General features: G+C 59.7%; 4 protein-coding genes across 6 annotated transcripts in view; 1 reads left to right on the top strand and 3 right to left on the bottom strand.

Moving 5' to 3' along the window:
- The window catches only part of LOC129127100 (uncharacterized), a 7,321-nt gene extending 945 nt beyond the window's left edge, over window positions 1–6,376 (bottom strand). The window contains exons 1-9 of the mRNA XM_077187014.1: window positions 5,967–6,376; window positions 4,992–5,117; window positions 3,190–4,893; window positions 2,979–3,091; window positions 2,829–2,887; window positions 2,219–2,376; window positions 1,964–2,126; window positions 1,703–1,894; window positions 578–793 (exon numbers count right to left, since the gene is read on the bottom strand). Of these exons, the coding sequence (XP_077043129.1) occupies window positions 578–793; window positions 1,703–1,894; window positions 1,964–2,126; window positions 2,219–2,376; window positions 2,829–2,887; window positions 2,979–3,091; window positions 3,190–4,893; window positions 4,992–5,117; window positions 5,967–6,033 (2,798 nt within the window). The 5' untranslated portion in view covers window positions 6,034–6,376. The remainder of the gene's footprint in view (window positions 1–577; window positions 794–1,702; window positions 1,895–1,963; window positions 2,127–2,218; window positions 2,377–2,828; window positions 2,888–2,978; window positions 3,092–3,189; window positions 4,894–4,991; window positions 5,118–5,966) is intronic.
- An 804-nt stretch (window positions 6,377–7,180) lies between these two features.
- On the bottom strand, window positions 7,181–9,495 carry NDUFAB1 (NADH:ubiquinone oxidoreductase subunit AB1). Its single transcript, XM_054643489.2, has 4 exons — window positions 9,185–9,495; window positions 9,010–9,097; window positions 8,021–8,127; window positions 7,181–7,350 (listed from the first exon to the last, which is right to left on the bottom strand). Exons 1-3 carry the CDS (start codon window positions 9,446–9,448, stop codon window positions 8,036–8,038), a joined length of 444 nt encoding a protein of 147 aa, XP_054499464.1. The 5' UTR covers window positions 9,449–9,495; the 3' UTR covers window positions 7,181–7,350; window positions 8,021–8,035.
- Window positions 9,496–10,297: 802 nt separating this feature from the next.
- On the bottom strand, window positions 10,298–19,060 carry PALB2 (partner and localizer of BRCA2). 3 transcript variants are annotated; one of them, XM_077186723.1, is made up of 13 exons: window positions 18,973–19,060; window positions 18,815–18,874; window positions 18,612–18,729; window positions 16,297–18,168; window positions 14,832–15,631; window positions 14,514–14,597; window positions 14,216–14,377; window positions 13,757–13,842; window positions 13,322–13,483; window positions 13,055–13,171; window positions 12,654–12,741; window positions 11,485–11,633; window positions 10,298–10,582 (listed from the first exon to the last, which is right to left on the bottom strand). In XM_077186723.1, the coding sequence occupies exons 1-13, from the start codon at window positions 19,021–19,023 to the stop codon at window positions 10,351–10,353; spliced, it is 3,981 nt and encodes a 1,326-aa protein (XP_077042838.1). In that variant the 5' UTR covers window positions 19,024–19,060; the 3' UTR covers window positions 10,298–10,350. The 3 variants fall into 3 exon arrangements, with proteins under 3 accessions (XP_077042838.1, XP_077042839.1, XP_077042840.1); XM_077186724.1 differs by having other exon boundaries at window positions 18,642–18,729; XM_077186725.1 differs by lacking the exons at window positions 10,298–10,582; window positions 11,485–11,633; window positions 12,654–12,741; window positions 13,055–13,171; window positions 13,757–13,842 and having other exon boundaries at window positions 13,328–13,483.
- DCTN5 (dynactin subunit 5) lies at window positions 19,044–23,635 on the top strand. Its single transcript, XM_054643558.2, has 7 exons — window positions 19,044–19,151; window positions 19,285–19,353; window positions 19,852–19,970; window positions 20,398–20,509; window positions 21,143–21,245; window positions 21,474–21,565; window positions 23,350–23,635. Exons 1-7 carry the CDS (start codon window positions 19,104–19,106, stop codon window positions 23,368–23,370), a joined length of 564 nt encoding a protein of 187 aa, XP_054499533.1. The 5' UTR covers window positions 19,044–19,103; the 3' UTR covers window positions 23,371–23,635.
- The last annotated feature ends 472 nt before the right edge of the window (window positions 23,636–24,107 follow it).

The raw sequence follows: 24,107 nt of genomic DNA, 5'->3' as shown, positions 1-24,107 counted from the left end.
AGGCTGGTGCAGGAGAAGGACCCTGTGCTGTGCCCTGGGGGTGATGAAGTCGCTGTTGGGCCAGTGCCAAGCTCTGGCCCCAGAGGGGAGCACCCGGAGCTCTGGCTTTGCTCCTGATTTCCCTGGGCCCACAGCTGGGGGTGTTCCTGCCCATCCTGCCCTTTGCCAATAGAGCTGGAAACTTCCAGGGCTCTTTTTCCATGCACCCTCCTGGAAGCTGATTTGAGTTTCCCATGAGCACACAGAGCCACCCTTTCCTGCAGATGTGAACTCTCCTCCCTTACAGCAGTCCCAGCACACACAGCTCCTCCCATGGGATAAAATTAAAATAAAATAAAATAAAATAAAATAAAATAAAATAAAATAAATAAATAAATAAAATAAACTAAACAGGTGCTGCTCCGGGGACTCCAAGGGTTGGGAGGTGTCAGAGCTCCCGGCACTGTCCATGGAGGAGCAGCCACTGGCTGGGCAGGGCTGCACGCACGGTTCCAGGGCTCCGTGTGCCCCAAAGCCCTCCCTGCCCAGAGTGAGCAGAGCCCCCCGAGCCCAGCCCGGCCCAGGCCCTGCTCCCTACCTGGGCTGGCACTGTGGGTGGGCACAGGGCGCCAGGCCCCGCTTGGCTCCAGCCGCGTCCCCCCGGCAGCCGCAGCAGCCGCTGTCCAGCACCTGCAGCTGCAGCAGCTCCTCCGAGTTGCTGAAGGCCGGGTTGTCCAGCGAGCTGGCCGAGGGCAGCCCCGAGCGGGACCAGTACTGGGCCGAGACATCGTCCAGGCGGCAGAAACGGCGATAGCTGCAGGACAGGTGGGCATGGGCTCACGTGTGCACACACAGGTACACATACACACTGAGATACACACAGAGATACACACAGAGATACACACAGAGATACAGAGATACACACAGAGATACAGAGATACACACAGAGATACACACATACACACAGGTGTGCACACACACGGATAATCACAGGTACAAACACACGGCAGGCACATGCACACGTGTGTACATGCATGTGCACATACACAAGCACGTGAGCACACAACCCCAGTGACTGCTTGACAGCACAGATCACAGATTTCTGCCCAAATTTCCTGGGTCCAGGGAAGGGCCCAGCTGCACACGCAGGGTGGGGACAGAGCCCGTGACACTGCTCAGCCTTGGCCGCAGCCCCGCGGTGGTTGCAGCTGTTCCAGTGGTTTCCTCAGGAACAATCCCCACAGCACATTACAAAATGGGCAGTGAGTGGGGCCAAGACAGCAGAGCCCCATTCCCCAATGAGCTGCTTTGTCAGGGCTGTGCTCGAGCCTCGCTCACACCCCAGGATGGACAGGACATGCTGGGGCAGGCAGATCCTGTGCCACGGGCAGCACTGAGGGGTCCCAGAGACCATGCAGTTGGAGCTCGTCAGCACATGGTGCACATCTGTCCACAGCAGCACAGCCCACAGCCCTTCAGTGCCCCCACAGCCCCCCAGCCCCCAGCCAGCCTCACTTCCCGTGGCTGGAGCATCCCCCCATCACCTCCTACTGCCACTATCCCACTCCCAATGCTGTTCTCCTTGCCAGAGCTCAGCCCCAGCCCAGCGACCCCACCATGACTTTCCCTGCTGCCCCTCACCCCCAGAGCCCAGCAGGGGCAGGAGTGCCCACCCTCCGGAGCCCCCAGACCCCAGTCGGGCCCCCCGGCCCTGTGCTCCCACCTGCTGCGGGTCTGGTCCGCCCTGGCCTCCAGCAGCAGCGCCTTGAACCGGCGCACGGCGACGGCGGCGAGCACGGCGCCCAGGAGCACGATGCTGAGCAGGACCCCGGCCGCCGTGCCCAGCAGGCCCTGCTGTGTCACCCGGTAGTCACAGCGCAGCCCCATGAACCAGAAATCGCTGCCCACGGGGCACCTGCACCGAGGGGGCCGTCAGCGCCAGGGGGACAGCGCCGCCACCCCGGGCTGTCCCCAGGGCACTCACTGGCAGCGGGGCTGCTGGTCCCGGCCGTGCGAGCAGATGCCGTGGTTCTTGCAGTAGGCTCGGTGGCACAGGGAGGTGCAGGTCACGTTCCCGTCCGCCCTGGACGCGCAGGCGAAGCCGGACGGGCAGGTGAAGAGCAGAGCACAGGGGTCCAGCGGCCGCGCTGCAGGGACGGGCACGGCTGTGTCACCCTCGCTGCCCAGCGTGTGCTCGCCCTGCCAGCAGCCCCCGGGCCCGACACGGCCTTGCACTCACCCAGAGCCACGTGGCGCAGGACGGGGGCCGTGCCCAGCGCCAGCCCCGGCCGGGCACGGGCAGAGCCCAGCGCGGCCTCCAGGAGCTCGTCCAGCCCCGGCCCCGGCAGCTGCTCGGCCGCGAACAGCGCGTCGTAGCTCAGCACCACGCTGCCCTCCCTGCGGGGACACCGCGGGGACACCGCGGGGCTGGGGGCGCCGCACGCCGGGACGGCGCTGCCCCCGTGCCGGGAGCGGGGAACACGCTGCGGGACCGAGCCAGCACCCACCCGATCCCCGACACCTGCGGGACCGAGCCAGCACCCACCCGATCCCCGACACCTGCGGGACCGAGCCAGCACCCACCCGATCCCCGACACCTGCGGGACTGTGCCAGCACCCACCCGATCCCAGACACCTGCGGGACTGTGCCAGCACCCACCCGATCCCCGACACCTGCGGGACTGTGCCAGCACCCACCCGATCCCCGACACCTGCAGGACCGTGCCAGCACCCACCCGATCCCAGACACCTGCGGGACCGAGCCAGCACCCACCCGATCCCCGACACCTGCGGGACCGAGCCAGCACCCACCTGATCCCAGACACTTGCGGGACAGAGCCAGCACCCACCTGATCCCGGTCACCTCCAGCCGCAGGAAGCCAGGCACGGGCGTGAAGAGGGGAGTGACCTGCGCGGGGCGGCGGGAGCTGAGCGCGGTGTCCCCTGCCCGCATTCCCCGGCCCGCATTCCCCAGCCCGCATTCCCCGGCCCGCACTCACCGTCTGGTTGAAGCCCTGCAGCAGCTCCTGGCGCTCGGGGGAGCCGGGCTCCTGCAGGGCCGGCACGAACGCCATGTCCAGCACCAGCTCACAGGGGATGCGCAGGAGCGGCGCTGCAGGACGACAAAGGGACCCGCAGGTCATGACCCCACCCAGAGCCTCGTCCCCCTCCTGCCGTGCCCCTGCAGAGGATCCCAAGCCTCAGACTCACCTCGCAGGAGTGGGGGCTGATCCTCCACGATGAACACCTGGGGGGCCCTGCCCACCGCGGCCCGCGTCACCTGGGGGGTGTCAGTGTCTGTCCTCCCTGTGGGGCTGCTCGATGGCTGGGCCAGCTCTGTGTCCACAGCAGCTGGGGGGGACCCAGGGCCCCCACCATGGGAATCTGGGGGCTGCTGGGGGGGCCCGGGCATCGAAGTGGGCACATGAGCTGGGGATCCCCATGTCACCCCCTGCACAGCCCTCTGCAGTACAGCAGGATGTGGCTCTGCTGTGACTGTCCCCATGTCCCCGAGCCTTTCTGGGCTGGTGGCAGCTGTGATGGTGGCAGTGACAGCGGTGCTGGTGGCACCAACAGCAGGGGTGGGTCCCGGGGAAGGTGCAGGCTGGGATGAAGCTGGCTGCTGGGGAGGCCCAGGTGCTGAGGGCGGTGCCAGGCTGCCCACTCCCACCTGGGTCCCCCCCAGGGATGGAGGGCTCTCAGCAGGACCCACCTTCGAGCTGGAATGGGGCAGCCCTGGGGACGGGTCCCCCAGAGGGGTGCCCACAGTGGTCCCTGGGGAAGGCAGGGGGGCTGACAGCAGGGTCACTGCAGAGCCACTGGCTGGGGCAGACTGTGGGGACGGGGACATGTGGGGGGATCCAGGACTGGCATGTGTCACCCCACCCTGTGCCACTGCAGGGCTTCCAGGGGCTGGGGGGACAGGAGGCTGCCCTGGGGTGGCTGATGGGCTCCGGGGGATGTGAGTGTGTTCAGAGGGACCCCCTCTGTCGGGTGGGCCCAAGACTCCCGTGGTCAGGTCCAGAGCTCCCCCCTGGCCGGGAGATGTCACCCCTGGGGTGCTGGCCATGGTGGTGGGGACAGGCAGACCTGAGCCCCCGCGTGTGGCAGGCAGCGAGGCCGGGTCTGTCCCCACAGCTGGCCAGGCTGTGTTGGCCAAAGGGCTCCCACCAGGCCCAGGGGACAGTGCAGAGGGGTGAGGGGCAGAGTGGGTACCCTTCCGTGGGTGGGAAGCAAAGCCCCGCCCTGCTGACAGCCCTGGCAGCGCCCAGTGTGTCCCCTGCAGTGTCCCAGGGGGGGTCAGCAGCCTCTGCAGCCCCCCAGCAAAGGGTGATGTCCCTGCTGTCCCCGGAGCTGAGCTGTCAGTGGCCAGCACGGTGCCCGGGCGGGTCCCTGGGCTGCTGTCACCCAGCTGGACAGTGTCATCCTGGCTCTGCACGAGGGCTGTCCCAATGGCCCTCCATCCCAGCAGGCTGCTGCTGGACCTCCACTGTCCCCTGGCAGAACCTGGCACTGTCACGGAGGGTGGTGAATACACAAGTGGCCCCTGCGCGGTCGTGGTGCCTTCTACTGTCACATGTGCCAGAGGCCCAGGGCCCGGGGGGTGCGTGGAGGCAGGATCCGTGTGTGCCTCCGCAGGGGCTGGGGTCCCTGCCGCGGTCCCCCCCGGCCCGGCGGGGGCTGCCTGCTCCCTGCCGGCAGAGACCGGGGGCCCCGGGGGCTCGGCGGCCGAGCCGCCCCGCACCGCCGGCCCTGTGCCCTCCCTGCCCAGCCCGGGGCTCTCCTGCGGGCTGTAGGGCTCGGCTGTCCCGGCGGGGGCTCCGGGCAAGGGCGGCGGTCCGGCCTCTGTCCACAGCTGCCCCACGGCCCCTGGTGTGGGAGGCTGCCCCGTGCCGGCTCCCGGCTGCGGGCGATCTGCGGGCAGAGGCGAGGGGCGAGCACTGAGCGGCTCCGAGCGCAGCCCCCGCGGCTGGCACTCGGTGCCACGGACGGTGCGGGAGGGGCGGCCGTACCTGGACCTGTCCGGCAGCGCTCCCCCGCCGCCGTGCCCAGCTGGGCGCAGGGGTCGGCAGCGCTCAGAGCAGAGCCCGTCCCGCTGCCCAAGGCCGGGCAAAGCCGTGCGCAGCATTCCACGAGCACTGGGAGAGAGGGAAAGGAGCAGCGTGCAGCGGTGCTGGGCAGCGAGCATCCCGCACCAGCACCGGGCACCCGGAGCTACCGCCGAGGTGAGACCCCCCCCCGTCTCTTTCTGCATTCTGTTAACCGAGGGGGGCTCTGCTGAAGGGGATGCTCCAGAACAACCCAAACCCAGCGGGGAACCACCTGCCCAGGTCCCAGCGAACGGTGGCGAGTCCTGCCCCACCACCTCACTGTGCCCGTGCTGGGCTCACCCCGAGCCCGATCGTGCCAGCACCGGCACCAGCGGGTGGCAGCGCTCCGGGCAGGGCTCCGGGGCCCGTGGCGGCCCCTCTCCAGTGACAATGGGCGGTTGAGCGGGAGCTACGGCGGGGGGCACCGCCCGGTGGGGCTGGCGCCGCTCGGGGCTCACCAGGAGCCTGCGGGCCCCGCTCTCCACCGGCGCCCACCCGGGCTCCCGCAGGGGCAGCACCCGCCGCCTTCGAGGCCACGGAGTCGCCCGGGCTGGCGGCACAGCACGGCACGGAATGGCCACAGCACGGCACGGAATGGCCACACGGAGAACACACGCGGCCGCCGCCGGCGTGCCCGCCCCGCTGCCCGCTCGCCCCGGTACCCGCGGCCGGGCCCACTCCGGGCAGGTCCCGGGGACACCGAGCAGCCGCCGCCCCCGGCCCCAGCCCCGGCAGGGACACGGACCTGCCCGGAGCCGGTACCGGCGCCACCGCCGCCGCAGAGCTCCGGGCCGCCGGGATGCACCGGCCCTGCCGCCGCCGCCGCCCCTCGAGCGCAGCATCCCCCGCCCCGGGGCCAGCGGCACCGGGGACCCTTCCCGGCCGTGCCCCCCTCACCTGCGGCGGCCAGGAGCCGGGGCAGCGGCGGCCGGGCCCGGGGCAGCGGGAGCCGGGGCCGCTCCATGGCGCGGCGCGGGCGGCTCTGCCAGGCGGCGGCAGGAAGCCCCCGCCCGCCCCCGCTGCGGCGGGGCGGAGGCGCCGGGAACCGCAGCCCCCGGCCCGGACCCGCCCCGCGGCACCGGCACCAGCGCCGGCCCCGGAGCTCCCTCCCTCGGGCCGGGCGGACCGGGGCTCGGCAGCTCGGCACGGCCCCCGGTGCTCGGCGCGGAGCCGCCGCCTGCGGGGCTCGGGGACTCACGGCCCCTGCCCGTCCCCCTCCCACCGGTTCATCCCGGGACGCGTGCTCTGCCCCCGGCTGTCCCCGCTCCGTGAGCCGTGCCGGGACAGAGGCTCCCCCAGGACACCAATGTCAGCTCTGGCCGCAGGTCCCTCACCGCATCCCTCAGGGTCACCACACCCGCGGGAAGCCAGCGACCGCTCCCCACCATCAGACACCTCGTGTCCATGCCGCGGGGAGCCACCAGAGGCACAGGAGCCAAACCCACCGTGTGCCCCCAGCTCTGCTCAGAAATCGCCCCAGAGCTCAGCCAGGCTGTGGGGCAGGGAGAAGCTTCCAAGGGCACGGTGAGAACAACACCTGTGCCCCGGAGGCAGAGGGTCACTGGTGTGCCAGGGATCTCACAGTGAGGTGCAGCTCCTGAGAACACCCTGGGAGCAGCCCACCACAACACAGGCACCATGGGCAGCACTGCAGCCTCTGCTCCATTCTCCATCCTTACCTCCCCCACTGCCAGAGGATCTGTTATCCTTGATATCCCCTCCCTACTTCCTTGGCTCCCAGCCTGGCAGGGCTGCTGTGACATGTCAGTGTTTCTTGGCTCTGAGGAAAAACTGTGCAGTGTTCAGAAATACCCTGCTCCTGCCTCATGAGGGTTAAAGCAAGGCTCCCGTGCTGAGATGAACCGGGTGCACAGGAACAGCGATGTCAATTTGCTGTTCAGCAGCAGGAAAATCATTCCCCCCCTTATTTTCCATCAGGAAAGCAGAAGCCTTTCACACAGAACTTGTTTTTATCAGCACTGATGAAATAAACAGTTACAAGCATGCAGGGCAGAGCCAAATCTCGGGGCAGGGTCCCCCGAGTGTCCTTCACACCCAACACCACCACCAGGATCCACCCACTGTGTGAGACAGAACAGCCACCACCAGAATGGTCTTAACTCTTTATTCCTGTTTTTTTCTTGTTTTTAAAGGACAACACATTCAGACAGCTTTAAATACAACATCCACGTGCAGCTTCCAAAGAAGGCAGCAGTGGGACAGCGTGTGCACTCCCGTCCATCCCTGCCGGCACCAGCCCAGTCCTGGTGTGGGACAGCTCCTGGGAAAACAAAATCCACATGTTTAACACCTCACCAAGCATTCAAAGGTACAGAAGTGGGTCAGGACACGCTGAGTGCTGAACTCAGGCACAGAAGGAGCCCCCAGCTCTCTCCAGAGGCCACAGCTCCCACCCTGGCCCTGGACAGAGAAGGGTCACAGCCCCCCTGCCCCAGGGAGCTGGGGGGAAGCCTGGAGCCACACAGGAACAGGCAAGAATGTGGATCAGTGCTGCAGGCTGGCCTGAGGCCACCTCATTTCCCCTGCAGCCTTCCCCGGCCGCTCCTATAACCCTTTCCTGCCCATTTCCTTCCCGGCTGAGGCAGAGGAAACGGCAGCAGTGGCAGGGCTGAGGTGCCCCCACACACCCTGCACAGGGCACGGGGAGATGGGGCCATGGCTGAGAGCAACTTGGCACCCACTGCTGCCCCAGGGATGAGCCGAGTGCTGGATGTGCCAGGCAGGACCAGATGAGAGGCTGAGCCCACGTCCTGTGCCCAGCTGCAGGTGCTTCAGGAAAACACCCCCACCCTCAGGAAAACACCCTCCACCTGCCCTCCCCGCTGGCACCCACAGCTGCTGCCAGCTCCCTCCCGAGCTGCTGGGATCCCACCGGTGCCACACATCAACCTGTGTGTGCCCAGGCACCCTCAGAGCACCTCTGAACTCACCTCTGAGCAACTGCTTCACTCATAAACATCCTTCTTATCTGCAATGTAATCTACAATCTCCTGTGGGCGCATCAGCTTCTCTGCATCTCCGTCAGGAATTTCAAATCCTGCAAGAAAGGGCACACACTTAGCCCAAAATCAATGGAAAAGGGAGCAAGGGCGAGGAAGGGGTGGCTGGGGGCTCAGGGGACACGCAGGCAGGGGCTGCTGTCAGCCAGAGCTGTGTCTGCCCGAAGTGCACTGCCCAAAGTGACACTGCTTCCAGACAGGGGACACGGCAGGCACAGCAGCAGCCAGAGCCCCCCGGACACCAGAGTGTGGCAGGGCTCAGCACCCTCTGCTCCCCTTTCCCCCTCCCTGGCTGGTGCCCATGGGGGGTGGGACAGAATTCCTGCTTCCAACGGGGCTGAGCTCCAGAGCAAAAGGCCATATTCCTGACTGCTTCCAAAGGGGCTGAGCTCCAGAGCAAAGGGCCATATTCCTGACTGCTTCCAAAGGGGCTGAGCTCCAGAGCAAAGGGCCATATTCCTGACTGCTTCCAACGGGGCTGAGCTCCAGAGCAAAGGGCCATATTCCTGACTGCTGTGGGTGCCCAGCTCACTGGTGGCCCTGTGGGGTTTGCCCTGCACTCAGGGCTGGCACTGTGGGGTCTGCCCTGTTCTTTGGGGTTTGCCCTGCTCCCATAGCTGGCTCTGTAGGCTTTGCCCTACTCTCGGGGCTGGCCTTGTGGGGTTTGCCCTGCTCGCAGGGCTGGCTCTGTGGGGTCTGCCCTGTTCTTTGGGGTTTGCCCTGCTCTCGGGGCTGGCTCTGTGGGGTTTGCCCTGCTCTGGGAGCTGGCCCTGCTCCCAGGGCCTGCTCTGTGGGGTTTGCTCTGCCCCCAGGGCTGGCCCTGCGGGGTTTGCCCGGCTCTGTGCGTTTCTCCCTGCCCCACACGGCACAGGCCGGCGGTGCCGCCGCTCGCACGGCCCAGCAGCCCCGGGCGCCGTTACCGAACTCGTCCTCCATGGCCATGATGATCTCCACTTGGTCCAGACTGTCCAGGCCCAGGTCCTTCATGAAGTGGGACTCGGCTGTGAGCTGGGGAGGACACGGCGGTCAGCGGGACACGGGCACACCGTCACGCCGGAGCCCGCGGCCCGGCCGCCTCCCCCCCGTCCCGCTCACCTTCTCGGGGTCGATCTTATCGTAGAGCTTGAGCACGTAGAGCACCCGGTCCTTGATGTCGGCCAAGGTCAGCGGCGGCAGCTCGGAGAAGCTGCGGCAGAGCGGCGCGGCCACGCGCGGCAGCCGGAGCAGCGCGGGCGGCGCGGGGCGGCCCGGCGGGGCGGGCGCGGCGGGCGGCAGGCGGCGGAGGGAGCGGAGCGCGGCGGGGCGGGCGGGCAGCGGCAGCAGGCGGCGGGCGCAGGACGAGAGGACACGGGCCGCCATCGTCGCTGTCCCGGCGGGCGCCGCGCGGGGAGACCGGCGCCTGCAGCGCCCTCTGCCGGGCGGCGGCCGCAGCGCCCCGGGCCGCGGTCCCGGGATGGGCCGGACCGGCAGCGGCGATCCCGTGACCGGGGCTGCGATCCCGTGATCCCGGCTGGACCGGGCCGGGAGCGGCGATCCCGTGACCCCGGCTGCGGTTCCGTGATCCCGGCTGCGGTTCCGTAACCCGGCTGCGGTTCCGTGATCCCGGCTGCGGTTCCGTGATCCCGGCTGGATCGGGCCGGTATCGCCGCTCCCGGCCCGGGAACATCTCCACTGCGGGAGACTCCAGACCCTCTCTGAACTCTGTTCCTCTGCACAGGAAAGTTCTACCTCGTGCCCAGGTGGAACTTGCCATGCCTGTAGCCTCTTCTCCTATTGCTCAGCACCACTGAGAAGTGCCTGCTCCCTCTTCTTGGCAACCCCTTTAGATAATTACACACACTGATAAGGTCCCTCTCAGCTGTGTCTGCTCTAGAGGCTGACCAGCTCCAGTTCCCTCAGCCTTTCCTCGTCAGAGGATGATCCAGTCCCTTCATCATTTCCACAGCCTCTGCTGGACCGCTCTAGGAGCTCTGTGCCCCTGCTGTCCCGAGGAGCCCAGAGCTGGACACAGCTCTCCAGCAGTGCCTCGCAGGGCTGAGCAGAGGGGAAGGATCCCCTCCCTGACCTGCTGCAAATGCTTTTCCCGGGGACACCATTGTCCTCCTTGGCCCCCAGGACACACTGCTGCTCAGGACAGCTCGGTGTCCATGAGAGCCCCCAGGTCCTTGTCCGCAGCCCCCACAGTAGAGCAGTGACAACAGACACGGGCTGGTTCCCAAGGCAGCAGGTTTAATGGCACGGCAGGCGGCCCTGCCCGCCCGTCAGGCGGCTCCCGGCTGCGGGGGCCGGTACCGGTACAGCTGCACGGTGCCATCGCGGCGCCCGGCCAGCAGCCCGGCCCCGCCGGGGGCCCAGCGCGCCAGGGCCCAGTGCCCCGCGGGGCCCGGGGGCAGCACGGCCGTGCAGCGGCCCCGCAGCAGGTCCCACACGGCCACTGCGCCCGACGTCAGCACGGCGGCTCCCGCGGTGTCCCACACGTCACCCTCCAGGTACCTGCGGGGACACGGGGGTCAGCAGGGGATGTGCAAAAACACCATGGCAGCGTTTGTTCTGTTAGCCCAGGGCTCAGTTAAAGATTAATAGCAACTGCAGGCAGCCGACACTCCGGACTGTTCCTCCAGTGCAACTGGGAAGGGAGGAGGCCAAGGAAATCCTCCTGGAGACTCAGAACATACTTGAAAAAGGAGTACTCTTAAAAGGTGGTTCCCTTAAAAAAAACAAAACCCACAAGTGTCCAAGGCCAGGTTGGACAGGGCTTGGAACAACCTGGTCTAGTGGAAGGTGTCCCTGTCCAGGGCAGGGTGTGGGACTGGATGGTCTTTAAGGTCTCTTCCAACCCAAACCATTCTGTGATTCCATGACTGTTCAGTAACCAAGACCTTGGTCCACCACTATTCCCCCACATCCATCACATTTCCTGTGCAAGGACACTGCAGGCTGAGCCTTAAACGCAAGGCTAAGCCTGCTGATGCCTCAAAACACAGGGCAGGAAGGAAAAGGCCATGTGCCTGCAGCCAGCTGCTCCACACAAACAAACCTGGCAGCACGGGATGCTGCAGCTGCAGGTAGCGCCAGGGGTTTAGCCAAGGAGCCCAGGGACACTCCCCCGGTCCCGTGGGGACAAAGTCAGCCCTGAGGAGCCCAGGGACACTCTCCCAGTCCCTGGAGGACAAAGCCAGCCCTGCGGTGACGGTGACAGAGCTGCCAGGGCCAGGGGTCAGGGCACAGCCTGCAGTGGGAAGTGGGCAGGAAGCAGCTCACAGCCCCAGGCTGGCACCGCACACACGCAGGGCCGGATGCAGCCCCTATCACGGGGAGATGGCCCCTGGATCCCCGCCAGGGCTCTCCCAAAGCCCCGCAGGAGCCAGCCCAGCCCGCCCAGCCCCAGGACTCGCCTGCCTGCCGGGCCAGGGGGGAGGCAGGAGGACGTCACCGGCGCGCCCCGGCCCGTGCGCGGGTTGAAGGCCACCACGCGGAACGCTGGGCTTCCACAGGACTCGCTCTCTTTGGCATGAGGGTGGCTCAAAACAACAAACAGAAGGCCCTGATACAGAGGGGGAAAATACATCACTAAAAACAACAGCAGGAGGAGGAAAACCAAAATAATTTTCCAAAAATTAAGTGCTAGACTCTCTCTAATCACAGCCCTGTGAACAGTGATGCGTTATTTTTACTGAGGAAAACAGAAACGGTTTATTTTCCTTATCAAATTAGATAAAAGCAAAAGCAGCTGCTGGCTGATAAGGGCTGATGCAACACAGCAGAGTGACAGCTCAGTGACCCGAGGGATTTATGAATTTCTCTTCCTGTTTCAAAAAGCTAAACCTGCTATAGGATGAGGTGACGCTTCAAAAAACAAAAGAAGTAAATTTTCTGGGTCACACTTTAATCCCTACAAGCTTAAAATGTAACAAAAATTCCATGGAAAGCAGCACAACTGAAAACAGTAGCTCCCAGAATGGCCACAAACCAGCATGAAATATCCTGGGATGGATAATGTGAGGAAGACTCCAAAGAGTTTGACCCAAGGCACCATTATTGGACAAGACATTCTTGTCCCAAAAGGTTACATGCTCACTGAAAACAATCAAATCCTTGATAAAGCACAAAAACCCATTGGGAATCACAGCACAGGTAAAAGCAAGTGGAGAAAGATGATTAGTGTGAATGTTGGTTTCACACAGCCCATTCCCTCGGGCATGCATGTCCAGAGGAACATTCACAGAGGGATTCTAATGCTGGCAGCACCCACGTGTGACATGGAAGAGGCTTGCCAAGCACCAGGCCTGGGCAACAGCACTTCTGCTTCTTACTCACAGCATGCTGCAGCTTTGGAATGCACCAGGATGCATTGCTCCCACTTTACTAGCACCCTGCAGAAAGCCAGGAGTCGAGGCAGCCAGCATAGGTTTTTTATTCCTCCTGGTAACCTGTCTATCCTTGAATTATTTGCAGTGTATTGAAATAGAGCTGATAGTTCAGCCCTCCCTAGTAACTTCAATCCTTTATATCCCCATCCCAACCAGTGCAGCCCAAGCATGAACTGTGAATTTTGTGTACGTACGGAGTCAGAATACGCTCGATGGCAGATGGAAGCTGGGTAGGAATAACCAACGTGCATCTTCCTCAGGAGCTGACCAGTTCTCAGATTCCTGCAGTTGGTGAAAACACAAATTCTGACTCATTTCTAATCACAGCTACACCCCTGTGCAGGACGGACATGGGTTTGGTTCCACATTAAGCAAACGAAGCCAATAGCCAGGAAGGGTGTAGTGAGGATGATACAAAAGCAATGGAATTACAGCAATTCCCTGGCTGCCTGACTGTGGTGCCACACTGAGCACTGGCCCTCTGACAACCACCATTTCATGGTGGCTCAGCAGCCAGCCAGCACCCCTGTACAGCCCTGCAGCTGCTGAAACTGCCCCCAGCCCCTAAACTGTGTGTGGCAGAGGAAACACTCACCAAACCACAACACTGTTCCCTGCAGTGGTGCCCACCAAGGCCTCTCTCATCCCTTCTACTTCAGCAAAGGCTGTAACCGTTTCTTCAGGGGGCATCAGAGTCTGCCTGTCCTTGCTCCTGAAAGGAGACCAGCACATAGAAGAGCAGGTAAAACAAAAAGTTTGTTCTGGAAGAGGAACATAACACTGCTCAACATCCAAGGTGTTTCCTTGCTTTTATCCCACCCACCACAGGGACACCACCCCAAAGCAGCACCCCCAAACTCACCCCCCTGTCTCTGAGAGAACAAATATCTCCACTTGCTGCTCCTGCATGGTCCTGCTGCTGCTCACCAGCCTCCAGTCCTTTAGCCCAGCAACTGCTTTTATATTCCCAGTTTTCACTAGGGAGTGCTTGAATGAGTCAGTCTCAGAAGAATAAAGCAAGAGCCTAAATCAAGAGACAAGCACACACCATGACAGGAGGAAGCCCCACTCAAATATGCAGTAGCATATAAAGATCAGTCTGTTCAATCAGCCTGCCAGCTCTGAGGTGAACAGGCCTTTACAGTTGATTTTTAGAAACCCCTTCCACATTTTCCAACTGTTAAAGCAACTGAGAAAGTGCCACATTAGTTAAAAAGATAATGTCAACCACTTCTCACAAGGAGCTGAGCTGCAACTACTCAGGGTGCAAAGCACTAGTAAGAAATAAATACAAAACCTTATTTCTCCAATCTCCAGCTCTCCCAGTGCTACACACACGAGGTTACAGGTGTCTGGCAGAGGAACAATCTGGATTACAGGAATCTGGGACAACAAAACAAGAATTCAGTGCCACCCACAGTGTCCCTTTGACTTTATTCTCATTTTCTAGAGTGTTTCAAGTAAAATGATGTGGAGCAGGATGGATTTTCAGACCCCTCTCAAGAAGCACACTAAAATGAACAGCTGCACTCTCTGCTGATTGCCTAATTAAACAATCCCCGCTGATACAAGAGACAAAACATGTCTTGAGGAACTCTAAGGGGAAAAAGCACAAGTGAAGTGCAGGCACCATTGCGTGCGTAAGGTATTAAATTCCAGCAGGTAACCATACAGGCAGCTCCAAGCTCCTCGTGTCTCAGGAACACATGGGGCGAGGAAGCAGCCTGTAACTCCAGCAGTGAGGATGTGTCCGTACCTCCCTGAGGTGCCAGGTGTGCAGCCTGGCCCAGCCGGCGGGGGCCCGTGGCTGCCAGAGGGACACGGCGCTCTCGCAGGCGGTGACCACGCGCAGCTCCCTGCAGCCAGCTGCTGCCCAGCACACCGCGGCCACGTCCACCGCGCCCGAGCACCAGGGCTCCTGCCAAACAGACACCGTGCTCTCCTCTGTGCTCCCTCTGACACCACACAGCGCTCCTGCTGCACTGCTGTTCAACCCTGTCTGGCAGAGCTGCTGCTGCTGCTGCCTCGGTCACGATTCCCTGCTGCTCTCCCACCTTTAGCTCTGAGACGAACTGCAAGCTCTCTTCTCGGGGGCCATCCGGCAGTGCTGCAGTCAACGGCTCTGCTGCATCTTTCATCTGCATGAACAGAGTAAAGAATGAGCATAATTCAACTTTGAAATTATATTCAGCACCTGCAAGAATGAGGCAGAATTGTTGCATGCTCTCTGTCACTCATGCAGGTACTGCATGCCACTGCTGTGATCCATGCAAAGAGAAGTTCTCCCTGAAGTCAGACAGGACTCTGGAAAAAGGGGATTTGCCCACAAAACCACTGGCTTAGTACCCTTCACAAAGATCCCAGCGTGTTACCTGTTCAGGTGAGGCTCTGCAGGATTCCTGCTCTTTGTTCTCTGGCTGCTGATGCTTCTCCAAGGACACAGTCTCATCAGATTTGTTCTCAGGACCTCTTTCAGCTGCTGAAGGCAATGCTGTACCTTGCTCCTTCTGGTTTCTGGCAGCCCCTGCAGCACAGGTGTCAGGGTGCAGTGGCACAGCAGGGTCTCTGTGTGCCACATCCCCCAGGACCAGGGCAGCTGCTCCTCTGGGGGAAGGTGGGGTCACTGGCAAGGCAGGTACAGAAGGTGTGTCAGGGAACACCTCAGTGTGCACTGAAGGTAAAACACCTGGGGTTGCACCCACAGCAGGGAAAACAGATGAGGAAATCTCAGGCTCAGGGTGAGCGGGAGCCTCTAGGACAGTCCCCATGGGAGTAAACAGCAATTCATGGGTGGAAAGCTCCTTCTTGGAAGTCAGGCCTTCCATGCAAGGGAGTTCAGGCAATCCAGTTTTGGAAGGCAAAATTAAATTACTTCTGAGACTTTTTTCTTTTGGCTTCATTTGTGCATCTGGTGTGTGTTCTGGAGCCACACCATCCTCAGACACAAAATCCTCCAAGTCATTCACAGGGGATGATTTCAATTTCTCCAGTTTCAGCACTCCAAATTCCTCATTTGGTAAGTGGAAGTCCCTGATGCCCAGCTTAGGGACCAGCCACTGGAGGCTGCGGAAGGAGAAGAGGGAGCCACGAGTGTCGGGGTCCGCAGCAGGGAGCCCAAGGGCAGCAGGACCCTGTGGACCCATGGCACTGCTGCATCCTCTGCTGCTGTCATCTAAACACAAGAATACAAGACAGAACATCATGTCATAAAATAACCAGCAACTTGCCTTTTCAGATCTCTCATGAAGGGTGTCTTGGATTTTAAAAAACATCAAAACACCATGTTCATCTTAACACACAGAAGTGGCACTTTTCTGGAAAGACACTACACTCTACAGTTACTCTGTACCTCTGGATCAAGACTTTGGCTCAAAGACCACCACCAAAGCCTGACAGATATGCCTGAGTGCTCAGTCAGTTTGGTTTATTGGTTTTCTCCCTACACTTTCTCTTTTTACAATATTGACAGACCCTCAGAAAGGAGAGAATAATCATTAGCATGCAGACAGTTGGAGGAACAGACGGACATTCAACTGCTGGCCAACCAGCTCTACTGTTCACAGCCTTCACTCCAACAGCAAGGGCAGCTCAGTAAGTTCCCAGCCCTGCTCCACCTCTGTTCATTCCCTGCAAGTTTCTGGAATTGTTCAAGGAACACGGGCACCACAATAATCTATTTTTAAATAAATAAATCTCATTTTAAATGAATGAAAGTTAACTACTATTGTATTTTCTTGCATAAACCCAGCAGGGTGTGAACAGCAGGGCCTGCACTCACAGGGATGTTCCCTGCCGTGGGGAATGGGCCGTTTTGGGGAGTTTGTATGTGAGAAGTACCTGGTGAGCCCGTCGGGGGCCTGTGCCTGGCAGAGCAGCGCAGGGAGCGGCGCAGAGGGACACTGCCCCCGGGCAGCTGCTCGGCTCCTCGCTGCCTCTTCCCTCGCTGCACTGGATGTTTATGGCCCTGACACCCAGCAGCACTGGCAGAAGCGTCGCTCCCTGGGCTCAGGGAATCGCTGCTGTGGAGTGGGTTTTGAACCTGCTCTAGCAGAGCTTTATGGCATTTGCCTGGCACTTGGCTCCCGCCTGGAGGAGGGTCAGGACACACTGGCTGGGTAGCTCCAGTCACTCCTGGCCCTGTGGGCCCCAGTGCTGCAGCACCAGACAATCTCCTCTCATCTGAAGAAGACCTTTCAAGGTTAGCATCACAGTTTTCCTTTTCACTCTGGTTCTCATTTGACAGCAGAGCACTGCTTTCATTGGCCATTGTGGGATCCTGACTCTCTATAAGCTCTTGTGACACTGGATGCATGGGGGCTTTGCAGGCAGACTTTCTTCTTCCCTTCTGTTTCCTCTGGGATTGTCTCTGCTCTTGCCTTGTGTTAGTGATGCTTTTCTGAGAAATGGATTCCAGAGAAGTGCTGCTGTTGCTGGATGCAGGAAGAGATTTCTGAGAACTACTTGAGTTTGCTTGATCGTCTTCTGCCCCAAGAAAAGGGAAGGGCTCAACCCCTGGCTCTAAATCACCCTCAGCTCTCTCTTGCAAGGGCTGGTTGGGGTTTGCATCTTTCTGCTTGCATTTACTCCGCTGGCTTTTCTTGCTCCTGCCCAGCTGGCTGAGGATGACAGCGTCCAGGTCCACCTTCCTCTGGCAGTTGGACATGCGGCGAGTTGTCCGGACGTAGTACTCCACGGGGAAGAGCAGCCCTTCCACCACTGTGCAGGAGCTCAGCGTGCCCTCAGGAGCCACCACCTTGGCAGCAGGAGAGAGCCTTGACTCCATTTCAAGCTGTTGATTCTCCAGCAGTTCTTCAGCAGTGTCCAGAGCTTTATCTGCAGGACAGGGATTCACGGTATTAGTGTCACTTTGATGTCCTTCATGGTTTTTGCTCTCCTTGGTTATGCTGGTATTTCTGCTGTCAGGCAATATTTCATTTTCTGACATTAAATCCAGGAGCCCACATAATTCTCCCTGATCTTCACACAAACTCTGACCCTCTGGCTGTTTTATTCTACTGGGGGATTCTTCTCTGCCATCACCTCTGGGGTCAAGTAAAACAGAATCTCCATGCTGTGAACACGGCTCATGTCCATCAGGTGTGGCCACAGCCCTTGAGGACTCAGGCTGCCAGGTGTCCCTGCTGTCCCTCAGCGCATGTGGGGACAGCTCAGGCTCTCCTGCAGTGACACTGCCACCAAACACATCCTGTACAAGCCCTGATGCTGCATCAGGAGTGAAACTATTTCTTTCTCCCTGCACAAGCACTGCCCCAGGTGCTCTTTGAGCAGGTTCCTCAGTGTGCGAGAGGCTGCTGTGCCTGAACACTGGTGACTGAAGCTCCTCTGCACTGGCAATTTGATTTTTCATCATTTCACCAGTACTGATTAGATGCACATCATGCACTGATTCCCTTTCCTTTGATTCCAGAGCCTTTGTCCGTCTCCGCAGCTTCATCATGCCTCGGGAGGTTTGGGGCTTTTTCTCCACAGGGACAGGACTGATGGTCCCACAGCACAGGTTTTCCTGTCTGGCCTGAAAGCTTTCTGCCCGGGAGCTGTCCTGAGGGCTAACCTCATCACTGGAGAATTCAGGAACGTGCTTAACTGTGGCAGATGTTGTCTTCTCCGTGCCAGCATCAGAGCAGGTTTTAGTCTGTAACTGAGAGGGCCCATCTCTGTCAGGACTAGGAGATGTGTTATCTCTAGAACCTGGGGGAGAAAATGCCACACGTGTAAAGTACTCCTAAAGTCCTGTCCAAGAAAAAAATCACATGGTAAAATCAGGCTTTGTTATCAGGGAAAAACGGGGATCTTACAGTCAGGATTGGAGCACTGCAGACCTGGGGAGGAGGGAAGCAGAGCAGACATTACTGCAGAGCACGGCTCAGCCCAGGGCAAGGGCCGTGTGGGGGCAGTGGATGTGGGGACAGTGGCCGAGGGGACAGCAGGGCCCGGAGTGAGGGTCAGCAGGGCCGGGTGCAGGACGGTCCGTGGGGCAACAGCGGCCACCGGGTCCCCGGGTGCTCCCACAGCCCTGTCCTGAGGGGGGACTGCCTGCGGCTCCCACCGGGGCCAGGCACCCCGTTCTCCCCGGCTCCTACCTGAGGCACCCCGTTCTCCCCGGCTCCCACCCCGTTCTCCCCGGCTCCTACCTGGGGCACCCCGTTCTCTCCGACTCTCACCTGGAGCGCCCCGTTCTCCCCGGCTCCCACCTGTGGGGCTCCGCTCCCGCCGGCCGTGGCTCCTGGCTCGCTCGGCTCGCCGTGCCCGCTGTGGACAGACAAGACCCGGCGGGGCTTGGACCGGCTGGCGGTGCCCCGGTGTCCCCCGGCCCGGCCCGGCCCGCTCCGCTCACCCGCAGCCGGATGACGGTCTCGCTGTACTCCCGCCTCAGCAGCGCCAGCTTCTCCCGCAGCTGCAAGAGATACCCGTCGGGATGGGCCCGGGACGGTCCCGGTCCCGGTCCCGGTCCCGGGCCCGGGCCCGGTCCCGCCGCCCCGGCCGGCCCCGCACCTTCTCCTTGTCGGCTCCGCTCAGGGCCGCCGCTGCCGGCGGGGCCTCCATGGCAACCGGGGCGCGGCGGCGCGGCGGGCGCGGCGGAGGTGACGCGGCGGAAGCGGAGCTCAGGGCCGGGCGGGGCGGCCATGGAGCTCAGCGAGATGCTCTACAACAAGTCCGAGTACATCGAGACGGTGCGGGGCCGCGGGGAGCGGGGGAGCGGGGCTCGGGGGGCCGCGGGGAGCGGGGGGCCGTGGGGCCGAGCCGGGCGCGCCGGGGGGCGGCGGGGCCCGGGACACCGGCCGTGACCGCCCGTTCTCCCCGCAGGCCTCCGGCAACAAGGTGAGCCGGCAGTCCGTGCTGTGCGGCAGCCAGAACATCGTCCTCAACGGCAAGGTGAGCGCCGGGCGGCCGCTGCCGTGTCCCTGGCGGTGCCCGCGGCACCCAGCGCTGCTCCCCCGCAGCATCGCTGCGAGCTGCCCGTGCTGCTTCCGTGTCCCGAGCGGCACCGTCCTGCTCTGTGCCTAAGCCTGCTCTGTAATGCTCGCTGGCCTGGTGCGAGCTGCCCGTGCTGCTTCCGTGTCCCGAGCGGCACCGTCCTGCTCTGTGCCTAAGCCTGCTCTGTAATGCTCGCTGGCCTGGTGAGAGCTGCCCGTGCTGCTTTCGTGTCCCGAGCGGTACCGTCCTGCTCTGTGCTAAGCCTGCTCTGTAATGCTCGCTGGCATGCCCAGAAGGGCAATTGGTGGTTCCAACCTCCTGCACTTTTGCTTTGTTGTCACTTTCCTTTTGACTGAAAGAATCGTCCCTAAAGTACGGGAATCTTGCTGGAGTTTGTGTAATAAGTGCCACCACAGGCGGCAAAGGGAGCGGGTTTAGCTGTGTGTCCTTCTGCAGACAATCGTTATGAACGACTGCATCATCCGCGGGGACCTGGCGAACGTGCGGGTGGGCCGGCACTGCGTGGTGAAGAGCCGCAGCGTCATCAGGCCGCCCTTCAAGAAGTTCAGCAAAGGGTAAGAGTCCCCTGCCCCTTCCTTTAGGGAGAGACCTGAAAAATCTGTCAGCTTGACTGAGTCTTGTGTTCCGAGAACTCTTCCTTTTGCAGCAATTTGCAGAAATCATCTCTCAAACCTGCTTTTTCCTCAGATGCTGAGCTGTGCCTTGAGGGTTTGTGTTCCAGTCCTCTGTTGGATGGAAAGTGATAGATTAGAGTAGCAAAGTGAAGAGCATGTTTCAGTTTCTATTTGTTTATTAACAACATCTTCCTTCTCATTTGGGCCATCCTTTAGAGAGGAGAAACTCAGAAACCGTTCTGTCTCCCTTAGCAGCGGATCCACATCTGTTAATCCATCTGGGGACAGGAGGCTGTGGGGTGATTCTGGGTGTAGCAGTGCCAGTTTGTTGTTGGATGCATACAAATACTCTACTGTCCTGTTGCAGGGTGGCTTTCTTCCCTCTGCACATTGGTGACCATGTCTTCATAGAAGAGGACTGTGTTGTCAACGCGGCCCAGATCGGCTCCTATGTGCACATAGGCAAGAACTGTGTCATTGTGAGTGCCATTTCTGTACTTTCTGTGAACTCCTGCGTGCTGCCGAGGCCTTGTGACAGCAGCTGAGATGTGTCTGCACCAGCTGGCTGGAGCAGGCTCACTGTCTGTGCTGTTCCTTCCTGCTCCTCGTCCTTCTCTGCAGGAAGCTGAGCTTTCAGGTTTACTTCTCTGAGGACAGCGTGTTCAGCTGCTGCTGGCTGCAAAATCCATCCCAAGTGTTGTCCCTGTGGCTAATGGGGCCGCCCAGGGGAGGCAGCCTGGCCACAGAGTACAAGTGGAATTGTGTTTCTGTGTAAATAAGACCAAATAGTCAAGGCTACTGTGTGCTGAGGTAGAGAAGGCCTTGCTGGTACTGCTTGACTCAGGTTTTTGGTGACAATTTGAACATTGACATGTTAATGTGCAGTGGTACCTACGCTAGTTGAAAGCAGACAGACATTTTTCCTCAAAAAGAAAAGTTAATTTTATTGGGAGATCATTCAGTCAGGGTAAAAATTTATTCCTGTGATCTCTTATAAAGGATATGTTTTGAGCAATTAATCTTCTTGAAATTTAGGTAACATATCAGTAATAATAAGAAAACCTCATGTTCATAGTGTTGTAAATATAAACTTTTCCTGTTCTCTGCTTTAGGGACGTAGATGTGTTTTGAAAGACTGCTGCAAAATCTTAGACAACACAGTACTCCCTCCTGAAACTGTAGTTCCACCTTTCACTGTCTTCTCAGGCTGCCCAGGTATGCTCCCTCTATCTTCCCTTGCACAAAACTGCAGATAACATGGATGTTCTTATTTTAAATGGGATTTCTATAACAAGGTGTCCCTTAGCATTTAGTGCCTAAAAATAAAGTTACTGGGTACTTGCTGCACTGAAAAGTAGCCCTTTTAACTTGTGAAACTCCCTGTTTTAGTGCATGTACACAGGTGGAACACGATGACTGATGGCCATGCTGTTCTTTTTCCAGGACTCTTCTCGGGGGAGCTCCCGGAATGCACCCAGGAGCTCATGATTGACGTTACCAAGAGCTATTACCAGAAGTTCTTGCCACTCACTCAGGTCTAGTAGCCCACAGGAGCATTCTGGGGGTGGGCAGAGGGACCCTGAGCCCCTCTGTGCCTCAGCTGGCCTGGCCAAGCAGTCCCTCGTGAAAGCTGCTGTGTCCTGTTCAAACTCTGTGTGCTCGTCCAGTGTACTCCATCCCACGTTGTCTGAGTTGTGCCTCTGAATGTTCTGGAGCTGGGAAAGCTGAACTTGGGGCAGCAGCTGGGAGTGAGGCCGGGCTGACACCTGCCTCAGCCTGGCTGCTCAGTTCTGTCCTAACCCAAAGCTAGGCTTAGGTTTGTTGGGAGCAGTCTCCATCCCAGCAGGGCTGTTCTGGCTGTGCTCTGGGCACTTACCAGGGTTCCTAGACCTTTCCTTTGGCACAATCCTTGCTGCCCATGGGCCTGCATGCTGAGGTGCATGGCCTCTTCCTTTCTCCCTGGGATTCTCTCCAGGGGTACATCATCCTGCTGTTGGCTTTAGGAGTTTTGGGTGACCCTGACAGCTGTCTTCCTGTGCCTGACAGGATGTTCCTTAGCTTTTAGCTCCTGAAGGAGACCTGTGCTCTCACCCCTCAGGGCTAGTGTTCTTGGGGTCAGTGCCACTTCCTGACTTAAAGAGCCAAAGGCCTTTGAAAAGAGGATTGCCATGTCACTCACAGAATTCAGTGCAGCAGAAAGTGGGTAATTAAAAGTGAGAGAATGCTGCAAATGTTCCCATTTATTACCCAGTGTCTGCATTTGCAGAAAGCTCTTCTGTGCTTTTCTGCATTATGAAACTTAAGAATGACGCTCAGACTTCTTAGAAAGAGTGAAGATTTCATTTTGGACATGTAGTAGAGCATGAATAGTTCTTGCTGAGAGCAGCTCTGGACGTTGGAGGCATCTGATGCTCGTGTACCTGAGTACAGACAAGTGGCTGCACACCAGTCTGCCTGCTCTGGTTGTGCTCTGTTAAAGCTTAGCCTAGTCCTGCTCTAGGTTTTAACCTGCATGTTGTAGTGTAGCAGCTGGGGGTTTAGGTGTGTGGCTGTGGATGAGCAGCCCTGGGGCCTCAGCTGATCTGTGTAGCAAATGCTGATACACCTTAGTAGCCAATAGCTGTGTGAGTACTAACGTGTGTAGTAGCTGCTGTACATCCCGTGTAAAACCACTGACTGGTTTGTATTTTTACTGTACATAAATTAAAGCCTCTTCAGTTGTTCAAGTGACTCGTGACTCTTCAGACCAAACTAGATTGAGGTTCCTGCTGTGCCTGGGCATGAGCCACAGCCCCTTGTCCTGTGACTGCTACAGCCTATTCTGGCTGTCCTGTGCATTACAACATGTAGTGAAACAGGGTGAAACAGCTGCTTGCTCCCTCTGAGGGGCCTGAGAGGTCTCCTCTGTCACAGCCTTGACAGGTTTGGGGCTTCTTGTGAGATTCCCTGCAAGTCAGGAGTTGAGAGCACTGCTTTGCTCCAGGGTGTCTCTGGCAGTGTCTGGCAGGAGTGGGGTGTCTGTGCTGTGTTGCTGTGTTGTCACCTCAAAGTTTCAACACCACATTGTGCATTTCACTGGGATCGCTTGATCAGCAGCCACAGCAGCAGGGAGAGGAGTGGCAGAGGGGATATGAGTTTGGGAGTGGGGTGGCAGCTGGAAAAGTCTGAGTGATGAATTTCCACAGCACCTGAGAGCAGAGCTGTAGTGCATGAAGGGATGTGACGCTGCAATAACATGTTTCTTGGCCTGCTCTTCCTTCTAGCTGTCTGAGCTGACTCTTCTGCCTTAATTAAAACCTCTTTTGTTGTCTTTGTTAAGGTGGCCTCTGGCAGGGCCTAAAACCAAGCCACCACTGAAGATCCCTAACACCCAGCATTGTTAACATTCCTTACACTGGCCACTTTCTCCTCCTGCCTCTGAAGCGTCCCTCTGACCTGGGCTCAGCTCTCCGCCTCTGCCAGTCTGGGAAGATGGAGTGTCAGTGTCCCAGCTCTGCAGGCAGCCTTCCATCCAGCGTGGTGCAGGAGTGGGGAAGCGTATCCTGCAGGGAGGGGAATGTCTTCTGTCAGCAATCTGTACAAACACTGAGCACTTCTAACCCCAAGTCGCTGTGTGGCTTCATTGATCCCTGTGTGCTTTGCTCGGCGTTGCTGACCAGGAGGGGCAGGGTGTGCTGCTGGATGTGAGGAGGTTCAGGGTCCCTGGAGCACACCCTCCCTGCCTGTGCTGCTGGTGGCTCGGCGTGAGGAGTGAGGGCCTGCCAGGGCTGTGTGGGGAGGTCTGTGCCTGCTTTGTGGAGGGCAGAATCCCCTGGGATGATCCAACCCTTGAGCTGTGGCTATGGTGACCTGCAGGGCTCCAGGCCCTGTCCGTGCACCGGGCTCCAGGACACCCTGGCTCAACCCGCCGGGCAAAAGCACTGTGTATGCCGGTCACTGATGGTGTATGCAGGTCACTGACAGTGTGTGCCGGCCACTGACAGTGTGTGCTGGCCACTGACTGTTCTTTGTTAGCCAGTGCTGAAAGAAACAGCTTCTGCCCATGGGGAAAGGGGGCAAACGGTGTTCATTCCCTCA

Source organism: Agelaius phoeniceus, chromosome 16, assembly GCF_051311805.1.
Source record: "Agelaius phoeniceus isolate bAgePho1 chromosome 16, bAgePho1.hap1, whole genome shotgun sequence".
NCBI lineage: Eukaryota > Metazoa > Chordata > Aves > Passeriformes > Icteridae > Agelaius > Agelaius phoeniceus.
This window is presented reverse-complemented; position numbering and strand designations above follow the sequence as displayed.

Excerpts from the sequence above, each read along its gene's own strand:
- NDUFAB1 (XM_054643489.2), bottom strand. The coding sequence starts at position 9,448 with ATGGCGGCCCGTGTCCTCTCGTCCTGCGCCCGCCGCCTGCTGCCGCTG. Across the intron at positions 9,098-9,184 it reads ATAAGATCGACCCCGAGAAG|CTCACAGCCGAGTCCCACTT; the intron begins GTGAGCGGGACG and ends TGTCCTCCCCAG. Across the intron at positions 8,128-9,009 it reads GGCCATGGAGGACGAGTTCG|GATTTGAAATTCCTGACGGA; the intron begins GTAACGGCGCCC and ends CCTTTCTTGCAG.
- PALB2 (XM_077186723.1), bottom strand. The coding sequence starts at position 19,023 with ATGGAGGCCCCGCCGGCAGCGGCGGCCCTGAGCGGAGCCGACAAGGAG. Across the intron at positions 15,632-16,296 it reads GCCCCCGACGGGCTCACCAG|ATGACAGCAGCAGAGGATGC; the intron begins GTACTTCTCACA and ends TCTTGTGTTTAG. Across the intron at positions 13,484-13,756 it reads CTGGAGATTGGAGAAATAAG|GCTCTTGCTTTATTCTTCTG; the intron begins GTTTTGTATTTA and ends CTCTTGATTTAG.
- DCTN5 (XM_054643558.2), top strand. The coding sequence starts at position 19,104 with ATGGAGCTCAGCGAGATGCTCTACAACAAGTCCGAGTACATCGAGACG. Across the intron at positions 19,152-19,284 it reads AGTCCGAGTACATCGAGACG|GCCTCCGGCAACAAGGTGAG; the intron begins GTGCGGGGCCGC and ends TTCTCCCCGCAG. Across the intron at positions 20,510-21,142 it reads TAGGCAAGAACTGTGTCATT|GGACGTAGATGTGTTTTGAA; the intron begins GTGAGTGCCATT and ends TCTCTGCTTTAG.